We start from the raw sequence: 10,802 nt of genomic DNA on the forward strand, positions 1-10,802 counted from the left end.
CATGCTCCTTCTCGAACCCAATTTAAAGCACTATTAGACATTTGTTAATGCGAATTTTCGCGCTGGCGAGGATACTGCCCCGCGCTGAGAACATAAAGAGCAGTGCTACACCCTTTTTTCACTTGTGCCTTTCAGGTGAACGACAGCCACTGACCGACAAGAACAAAACCGACCCGGGAAACTTGGGTAAAAGCCTCGATCCTGTGTATCAATCCGTGAATCCGTGTGCCCTCATGAGCTCGCCCGAAGGTCATGTACCTGATCAACAATAGCGGCCAATAAGAGCGTAGTTTCAACAGTTGGGTTCGTAGTCGACATTGGGTCAGGATGTACACCTACGACTACGGATATGAAGAAGACAAACTGTAAGTTTGTCTGTCTGAGCTGTCCTAATACATATGTTTTGTCCTGCATTTTTTCTCTCTCGGGAAACCCGGGAAACTTGGGCCCGACCCGGGAAACTTGGGCAAAAGCCTCGATCCATCCTTCCGTGAATTCCCACAACCAAACTAGTTTGCAAATGAGTGTACATTCGCTAATTTCGTGCAATTTGGTTTCAAGTAGAACATAAGATTGACGGAAACCCGGGGACTGCGCCTACCTGATGAGCCCCAAGAAGGGCGAAACCGGTCGTGGGCTGTCGACGGATTTTCAGCAACCTTATGAGTAGTACATTACAAATATACATGTGTCGCGATATTTCAAATATCGTAGCGACTGAAACATGAGGCGGCCTGGTGCAGCACATTCAGTTGCCTGAGAACATCATAAACGAGAGATTCAGCTGGGTTCCAGGTGAGTCTCTCGAAAGAACCAAATTAGTTTGCCGATGAGTGTTTATTCGCTAAAGACAAACTGTAAGTTTTCACCTCATGAGATAACTGAGCTATCCTGATGCATTTGTTTTGTCTTGCATTTTTTCGAGAAAACTGCGCTCCGCTCCATCGTGAACAGAAACCATAATGCAAACGCAGTTTTGTGCTCCACTCCAAATCACCTCAGAATTGAAACAGATAAACTGGGTACTAGAATCAGCGAAATTCGGCAATTGGTGGCTAGGAGAAATCATGACAGGGCAGGATGCGTTCTTGATCACTTGAAACACGCTGCCATACAACATGCTATGTCCCAGGACGTCATGTTCTGGATAGGATGTAGCCCAGTTAGTTGTACACAGCTGATATTCTACGGAATATGTACAAACGCGTCGACCTGTGACCGTGTGTGTACGTTTAGTTTGATCACACTCCGGCCCCGAACGAAAAATGTCGCTTTGATTTAGTGGTCGGGCATCAGTTCCGCAATAACCCATTGGAATATACTGTCTAGGACTTCGTTCAACAACGTACTACCATGCCAGGAAGGCCAAAAATGGGCGGTCGGATTAAGAGCAGCGGGACTCCGTACTACAAATGAAGTCATTATGATATTTCTCCCTGGGGATTAACGTGTCCCCATCCACGAAAGCAGCAGTGCTTCCTCACCTTGAGGAAGGACGTGTTAAAAAAATGTTGGTCCTAAAAGTTGCACAATCTGACCACCCAAGGGTTGGCCCACGGCGAGTTAACAAATAAGATCGAAAAAGAAATAAACATTGTCAGAAGCTCGACGTCAGTCCAAAAGCATCCACTGTGCGCGGTCGCATCCAGGATGATAAATCTATGTTTTGTATATTGTGTCCTTGGGTTGGGGCAGCCTCCTTTACTTCAGCAGGTCTGATTATTATTCGTCTTCTACCGACAGGGTCCATGAGGGAGCCTAACTGTTCGGTGCCTCACTGGTCTAACTTTTGAGTTCAAGGCTGGTGGTACAATCGGCGAACACAACCCTTCATCCTCCATTGCTTTGTGTTAGGTTTCCAGGTCACTGGCTCAATGTGAGATGTCTCAAGCAAACCCTCTTCATCAACCTAGGGAGCCGAGAAGTGTCATTAACTCAGACGATCCTTTATCCAACTTTGTTCTTCAAACGCTTTCCACTCTATAAGCCAGTGTTATTTAATAATTTGATTCCAGCTATGTGACAGTTTTTGTTATATACACCCCGTTGACCGTTAGCAGTGAACTAAATAACACTTAGCTAAAGCCGTGAGATCTCCTCTAAACAGGAGATTCCATTTTTCAAACTGTTGAATTGGTAAAAAATGAAGCTAGCTTAGACCTTAAACCTTTTGTGTCTGAAACGCGCGTTCAATACTCAAGCGTGATCGTACATCCTAAGGCGCCAACGAAGACCTTAGGTCTTTCACATTTCTCCCTCCTTGTGTCTGGCAATCCAGAAGCGATGACTCGTGGAATATAAGACGTGGGAGTTGCACTCAGCCCCAGAGCTGAATGCATTTTGCTGGATTAGATTCCAGTAAACAGCCGTCTTTCAGCCGTTCACTTATCCAGCTTTACCAAGCCAAGTGTCTCAAATTAAGGAACTGTGCCCAACGGACAGCAGTTCTGACATTGAGAAGAATACATTCTATCGAGATTTATCTGGGTTCATTTGACAAGCAAGGAACACCGAACTTGTCACCCTTGCGCTCGATACGGAAGCTCCTCAAATTCACTGCACGGTCGATTCGATGCTTGTTGCACGGACAACAGGGAGCGATTCCACTTTTGTACTGAGAGAGAGCATTCAGCTGTAGCACTCTTCCGGTGCCTAACTTCCATGCCACCCGAAGGTTGCACGAGGGCTGGGATACTGCCAGGTTGCCCAAGCCTAGACAGGGGAAGTCGAGAGGCGGAGGTGGGATTCGAACCACGGACCTTCCGGTCAGTAAATTCGCGCTCTTACCACTCGGGCCATCTCGCCCGAGTACTGACCAGCAATCATTTATAACCAGCACGACGTTTCAACACAAACGCGCGCACCGAGTAACCTAATAACAATAATAGTAATAGTAGTTCATCTATAACTCCTTTGGGGGCGAAATGGCTCAGTGGTTAGAGCGCGGATTTGCTGACCGGAAGGTCCGTGGTTCGAACCCGGCCTCTGCCTCTCCACTTCCTCTGACTAAGCTTGGAAAACCTGGAATTATCCCAGCCCTCGTGCCTTCTGCGTGTGGCATTGCAGCTAGGCACCGAAAGAGTGCTGCAGATGAACGATTTTTTAGGCCCCGCAGGTTAGTAAATGCATGCCAGTCTACCGTCTTCGAGAACTACCGTAGCTCATATTTATCGACATGAAGTGACTCAATCTCTGCAGCAACGAGAACGGGGAGAAAGCATGGCAAAAGTGGAAACTGGTTATGGTAGCGGCGTTCAGTGCCGTCTGTCTAACTTCTCCGATACGATCACGTGACCGCTGGATATAATCTAAATCGCTAGCTGCCGTGCTATCCAAAGGAAGCACGAGGGCTGGGATACTGCGTGGTTGCCCAAGTCTAGACGGGAAGTCGAGAAGCAGATTTCGGTTTCGAAGGATCAGTAAATCGCGCCCTAACCACTTCGGCCATCTCGTCCCTTCGATTCATTTTAGTGGACAGAAACGCAGGTACGAAGCAACGGCTAGGTAATTGGTAAATGGATCATAGGGAATAGGGCAAAGAAGCTGTTGGGAGTTCGCGAGTGAACACCTGGGCAATATCCATTCGGATAAGTTGTGCTCTTCACCAAAAACTACCGTGATTAAAACCAGGAAGTGTGTTTGAGAATAAATGTGCCCCAATTAGCTCAGTTATCTGACCATTGGATGGTTGGTTGGTGCTGAATGTCCAATGCTCAATTCATTAAACGATGATTTGTCATTCTGGTTAATTCAGGCTTCTAACAATAGTTAGTCTCGATATCCAGTGTCCATCTCAAGGACGTTATTGTTGGTGTCTTTCGTCGTTGTCACAATGTCCATAAGTAAAATGAAGGTATAGTTTCATATGCACCGTTTCCGTCTACTTCATTCCTAGTGGTATGACTGTTACAAGCGGATGTGTCACGCTGACCAAAGATGCGCAAAATCTTGTTGGGATAAGTATCGGTGGGGGCGCACCTTACTGCCCTTGCTTGTATGTGGTTCAAGTTTTCGACTCCACTCCAGCCTCAGAGGATGCAACCTTGCAGGCTGGAGATGAAATCACGGCGGTCAATGGTATTGCTTTGAAGGGGAAGTCGAAAGTTGAAGCTGCTCGCTTGATCCAGAGTTTCAAGGTGGGTAAATTTCTCCATTTTAAAATAACCTCTGAATTATGGGTAGGTGATTGTTGCTTTTAGTTACCTCATCCAGGTTCCACACCAATCTTGGAAGTCATTCACCTCATTTTGTTTTTTACATCAAGCCAGGCTATGTTATTTTTCGTGCCACTTTGCTGTTTTATTCCCCACACACTAAACCTGATTCAAGAGAACATTCCTTATCAGACGACAATAGCGCTATTAGGAAACAATAATTATTATGTATGTGGCTGAATAGAACAGTTCCAAAAGCACTTTAGTTGACCGACTTCCTCAGCATATGTGTAGTCAGTGCAACATGTCCACCTTGAACCTTGGTTTATGGGTTAGTTTTTGCGTCCAATGTTCGATAAAATTCTACAGTCAACGACACCAACTAAACCGCTGTTTGGTGGTTTCATTTTTTCAATAAACCCCTGTCTTTAAGGTTGACGTAAAAAATCCTAATAGCAATCACCCACAATCATTTTGGGTGCCCCAATCTCCAAGCGCAGGGCCAATCTGAACGGAAACTGGAAGCATGAATGTCGTTGGAAACTTTTCACAGGCTCATTTTGAGGTTTCTCAAGCCTAGTTTCTGGATTTCCATTCCTTAAGGTAATTGGCTCGAACAACCATAGTTTTCGTAACCCATCCCTCCTTCCCAGTCATGGTTTGCTTTTCTATTCTTCTGCACCGCTTTCCTCTGAGATACGGAACTCAAATTAGTTAGACAATAACTCGGTTTGCGCAGCATATAACCAGACGAAGGCAACTGGGTGTGTCCCACAAATGGTGCTGTGGTAACAAATAAAATTCCATAGGATGCTGTACCATTGATATTCATTAATAACTTGCCTCTCCGTCTCTATCATGCTCCGACAAGATGCACATCCGTGTGTTACCCAGTACGGTTGAAAAGTTAACCCCTTTTGGTGGACGCTTTCCATGGTTACACTTCTATGCCAATAGGGCACGCTGCATACCCGTGAAGCACAAACCTCACCAGCGTCTCACTACAGTTTTCTTATTTTTCAGAGCCATTCGTTTCCACCTATTTCACATACGTTTTCCTCTTCATCACACCACCACAGCTGTGCGCGGTAGCCGGCTCCGGCTGCTAACGTGTACGTTCACACTTAGTCTACGTCTAGCAGTTAGCTAAGATACTGCCAAACTAATGGCTTCCTCTTAGCTATCGCAGAGTCCAACCCAACTTCTAAAATCACGGGTGTTTTCTCCTGGATGGAATCGATCGGAGTGAGCTTCAGGAGCGTTCATAAAGCGGATGCCTACGTGGAGTTTGAATATACATTGTGTCGTTCGGTTCGAAAGATTATCATTACGTATGCAGTCTGAGTATTGAATCACTCAGATAGTAGCTAGATCTCATCGCAATTGGAATCATTATCTTCACAAAAGTTTAGCTTTCTGACTTGATTTACGTCAAGGGACGCCGTGCAGTTATGGTTATCCCACTTACGGGTATCCTGACGCATAGACCGAATTTTTTACTCATGTACAAACGACATCATTCCGAACTAGTCCTGTCTTCTTGTGCACTTGTTGGTTGCATTCTTTCTTTTCCAGGATAAAGTGGTGATCAACTTCAACAAGCTCCACGCCGATCCGAAACAAGGGAAAACACTGGATATTGGTAGAACTGCTTTGCAACAACGTTAAATTGTTATTCTGTTACAGTATTGAAAAAAGCCAAGCATCGTGTGGTTGAGTTCATGGAAAGTAGCACGGCCGATGCCCTCGGTCTGAGCCGCGCTATTCTGGTTAACGGTACCGTTCTCTTTCGACGAACATTATTGACATGCTCTATCACAGATGGTTTGGTAAAGAAATTCGATGAACTGAACAAAACTGCAACAATGTTCTCCGGAATGATGGCCCACGCCAAGAATCTACTGCGGGCAATCTATGAACTTTCGCGGATATACTCAGGTAGTCCAATCCGAAGTTATTTACTCGAACTGATTGTATACATCCTTTCGGTTGTGTCTAGAGGCCAATTGCTTTTGCTCACTTGGTGGCGAGGTGGCTTAGCAGTCAGGGCGCGAATTTACTGATCGGAAGGCCCGTGGTTCGAACCCGGTCTCTTTCTGTTGACTTCCCCTGTCTAGTCTTGGGCAACCTGGCAGTACCCCAGCCCTCGTACTTCCTTTGGGTGGCGTGGCAGCTAAAGCCCCGAAAGGGTGTCACAGCTGAACGGTTATTATTATTATTCACTTGCCTTTGTGCCGCTCGTTGTCGCATGGTCATTCAAAACCAATTTTACTTTTCTCCCGCCCAGGTTTGGCTGATGTCTTTTCCGAAATCGGCGTGAAGGAACCCATGCTTCGCACCAGTGAAGCATTCACACAGTTTGGGACAACACATCGAAGTATGGAACGTTTCTCCATAGAAATGTTGAAGAAAATCAAACCGGTTAGTTATTATCTACCGTAGTTCGATTAATCTCAGTACATTTTGGTCGTCTGATGAACGGTTGATGCCGTTCTGCCGTGCAAGTTCACATTGCTGGAGGATGCAATCTCTTCGTGGTACTTGTCATACTTTGTCCAGTTTCGATAACTGGTGTTATTGCACAGTACTACCCATTAAGGATGGATAAGCCTTCGGAGCAAGCAAAATTTATACTTCCCCCCACTTGTCACTCCTTTGCTTCTCGAAAAACAAATCGCTGATCTGAAACACCCCTCCGATTATTCACTGTCATGTGTAGTTAGTGTAAAGGACGTGTGATTTCGGATAACCCAGCGTTTGATAGGATAGAGTGGAAAGTCACTAGAGTTTAAGAACCCTTCCGACAGATGAAATGACAACTGAAAAGGAAGCTTGTAAAATTATAATCTTTCTCTGTCTGTCCCAACATCTGAGGGTTAGTGCTAAACTGCTTCAGTTTCGCATACCCAGAAACAAGTCCTGTTATCGAAGAAGCCAGAACGGTAGAGGAGACGTATTGTACACCGGTATCCTGAAGTGTTCGCATCTCCAAATGCTCACTTAGGTAAAGTGGATGCAAGTTGAGCGTGAACTCTGCTGTGACCCTTCAGTTTGCAACAAGATCGCAACCTAGACCCAACACCCTTGCCAATACTCGTGTTTTGTTCACGGGTTCGCGTTGTGGTCTAAACTTTCGTAGGTTCTACTATTTTCCACTTATACTTCAGTAATATTCTGACTTCAGCTGATCGTATACTGTACTGCAATCGTATACTGTACATAAAACACAAAAGATATAATGCATAAGAAGTACAACTGCTCACAATGAAACTCTCACAAATCGTTGCGAAAATGTTTCTTGTTAGCATGACACAAAGCTGTCAGATTACCTGTGATGGCAGTATCTATCATCCTTATTATTCAGGCATCCCAGGAAGTGCACTCCTTACAAAAGACTTAGTTCTCCTGAGTGTGTTTCAATATAGAAGATCTGCAAGGGTGCAATGGTTTTTGGTTCATATGCCGTCACATTACTCGATGTTACAAGAGGTTTACAGTTGATATTGGCTCATACCCTATTAACTCTCTCAACGTGACTATTGAAGTTAACTGCTTACCGATAGACAAGGTTTCGTTTTATCTGTGTTGTGCTATCTCAAGTCGATTACGTCCTTATGCTTAGGTTCTTACGCTTCACGTGTGCTTTCCGTGCTCCTTCAGGAGGGAATAGAGGGGGAAACTCCGTTGGAAATGTATTTCATGTTAATTCTTGCTCAGGGAATCACAATTAGCTGGCCCCAAAGTGACTTCAGGGCTTCTTTTTCGGTTCTCGATGATAAAGAACCTGTGGTTTCGCGTAAAGCACTTCAATTACTTTGAAAAGTCTGGTACACTTAAACTCGTACGTAATTCTACTCTTATGATTTAATTTTCTTCACAAGTTGATGCATCTGCTCACAAGAAGGTAGCATTCTCCAGAGGCGAACCTCGCTATATAAACTCTGAAATGTTGTGCGCTATTTTCTTTTTAGAAAGGTTCCAGGAATTGAGCCATCCTCTGAAATTGAAACAACTTGTTCAGTCCTGCACCTTAAGTCTAATTATGGTATCCCCGGACTGCGATACATCCGCCTAAACTGTGACTGATTTATGGCGGTGTGTTCTAGATCGATTCAATGTGGTTGAATTAGACCTCATTTTAAGCAATAGCACTTTTTATGATGATACTATGGTTCAGTGAATACGGCAGCCCGACGTGAACTCTTGTAAACTGACCTGAATATAGAGCATCAGCTTGCCTTTCCGTGTGGTCGTATGGCAACACTTCTCAATTGATTTGCACTTAGCCGTGCCGCCGTTGGCCGTTACCGATTAGTTTGTATTGAACTCAATGAATTTGATATACTCATTTTTTACAGGTTGACGTTTTGAACCGTCGGTTCCTGTCACGATACTGTCCGTAGAAGCTAATCGATTTTCGAGCGAGGTCTACTTAAGCATGCTTATTGAAAAAATCGGAGTTTGTTCCTTTGTTTGACTATGAAAACTGTATTTTCTGCTTTCACTTTATCCCGTCTGCTTCTTTTTTCACTTTCTCTGCAGATTATAGCGGATCTAAGTACCTTTCTACGAAAAGTGATACCAGACACTCGGTTAACGATAAAGAAGTATCTAGATGTTAAATTCGAGTACCTGGTAAGTTTTTCTCACAGCCTTCAATTTTCACTATTGACTCGGCACGTTGTACTGCCTCCCTGTGATTCGCTGGTGGATTGGAGCTGAAAATGGAGTAGAAGAAAGTAATTCTCCAATCCATGTGTTTCTAGCTGAAATCCTTTGAGTTGGACCATCTTCACTTGGGCTTTATAGACCTCGCCGCTATGTCCAGTTCTCCTACACTTCTGCAGTCTGTGACTACATCGCGGCCCTGTGTATCCTGTTGTTAGAGACAGTCGCAACAAGGATGAAGGAGGAGAATATTCTTGCACGCGCAGTGCATTGTCCACTGCATTCGCCCATCTCAAATAGCCTTCCATCAAATTTGTTTGACGACAACAGAGCAGCTTCGGTGGAAAAAACTAACGGACTCGTTTCATTTCTTGAGAACAATGAGAAGACGCGATTGGTGATATGTCACATTTCTTCTATTTCCACCAGTCATCTGCATAAAACAGACTTCTTTAGTTCCACCACGTCTAATGTCGGTGAAAAACACAAAATGTTCAAAGGCCAATGTGGCAGTCGGAGAACAGTGCTGAGGTTTTATACACAGAAATATTGCTCCATAAATTTGCTTGTCATCACCTTGCTACTTGATGGCTACGGGAGGGGGTTCGATTACGTGGCGGAACTATGAGTGACTGCGGGATCCATCGATTTGCCTGTATTTGGTAGGTGTCTCGTTGTGGATTGATAACTAGTCGGTTGTAATCGCATTGCACATGCGGGGTTTTCGTTACGTATCCAGTTATTCTTTGACGGAGAGCCTATCTGCTACAAGTGAATATATATATATATATATATATATATACTACATGGGCAGCAGAATTTTGGAGTCCCCGAGGTTGGCTAGTCCTATATCTCAGGACCATTATAAGCTGGGTTATTTTCTAGATTGAACGGCTTCATGAAGTAGAAAGCTCCCGTTTCCACAGCCGGATAAATGTCCTTGTACTGTGACAGTGAGTGCAGCAGACTGTGTATCTGTCAGGAGGACGAAAGTTCAAAGCGTGTCTTCACTCTGTATCATTAGGTAACGCAGCCAATAGTCCGGCATATGAAGATTTTCACTTGGGCGCTAGATCCTAGAAGTGCAAACCGACCCCTAGTCACTAGCTATTACTGTCCTGTGCGTTTTATTCTCTGATATTTGGTAGTCCACTAAGGACTACACCTCAAGTGTCCTGCATGTATCTGTTTTCCGAGCGTATAAGGCCATGTGTTCACAACATTATGCTTCCTGAAAATAACAAACGAAAGCAGACGAGTTTTCTCGGTTCAGGAGGGCTATTTCACTATGGGAATGGTTGGAGTTATTCGGTCCATGTACTGCACTAGAAATGAGATTCCAATGAACCAGAAAGTTTCGGGTGGTAGTTCAACAGTCTATGATTCAATTAGCGTATATATATATCTTGTTTACCCCCAAATAACCCTTTGGATGTTATTTAACCGCAAAACTTTAATCAACAAACGTTTCTCACAACCTCTTGCAGTTGCGTGTACGCATGTTGATGACGTAGCAAAACGCTTTCAGCTAGTGGAGGGCGTAGTTTCGACCACCCTGGATACCACAACTGCCAGATCCAGATCCAATATGTTTTTGCATGTAAGGGTGTCCTACTAGAGCACTGGCCAGGATAAAAGGAGTCATTTTCCATAGTTATAAGTGGTAATCTAGGTCGTCTTGCTACAGACTGTTGCCTGCTCTGGTGTAATGTGATGTTGCACCTGAGAGGGTCAATGAAGTTGATATGTACAGTCCCATAAACCTGCTTGGGTGACCTGCGATGCCTTGATATCCACTTGGTTTTTCTGGAGCAGTGTGAGAAAGCTGCATACCCTTGTGTGAATGTGGAATTCTGGAGTACGTCTAAAAGCTCAGTTTTACTTCTGACCACTGTGCGCCATCTCCGCAGTACGTTAGATATGCCGGAATACTAATGCTTAATCACAGTCAGTGGATTTCTTTTTTTTTTTGGGGGGGGG

General features: G+C 44.5%; 2 protein-coding genes across 2 annotated transcripts in view; both read left to right on the top strand.

Moving 5' to 3' along the window:
• The window catches only part of T265_07173 (hypothetical protein), a gene marked incomplete at both ends in the record, with an annotated part of 4,330 nt that extends 4,058 nt beyond the window's left edge, over positions 1-272 (top strand). Inside the window, one exon of the mRNA XM_009172624.1 lies at positions 136-272. Within this exon, the coding sequence (XP_009170888.1) occupies positions 136-272 (137 nt within the window). The remainder of the gene's footprint in view (positions 1-135) is intronic.
• Positions 273-2,924: 2,652 nt separating this feature from the next.
• Positions 2,925-10,802, top strand: part of T265_07174 (hypothetical protein) — a gene marked incomplete at both ends in the record, with an annotated part of 15,047 nt that continues 7,169 nt past the window's right edge. Inside the window, 5 exons of the mRNA XM_009172625.1 lie at positions 2,925-3,115; positions 3,896-4,136; positions 5,730-5,796; positions 5,841-6,092; positions 6,442-6,575. Of these exons, the coding sequence (XP_009170889.1) occupies positions 2,925-3,115; positions 3,896-4,136; positions 5,730-5,796; positions 5,841-6,092; positions 6,442-6,575 (885 nt within the window). The remainder of the gene's footprint in view (positions 3,116-3,895; positions 4,137-5,729; positions 5,797-5,840; positions 6,093-6,441; positions 6,576-10,802) is intronic.

Source organism: Opisthorchis viverrini (genome assembly GCF_000715545.1).
Source record: "Opisthorchis viverrini unplaced genomic scaffold opera_v5_160, whole genome shotgun sequence".
NCBI lineage: Eukaryota > Metazoa > Platyhelminthes > Trematoda > Opisthorchiida > Opisthorchiidae > Opisthorchis > Opisthorchis viverrini.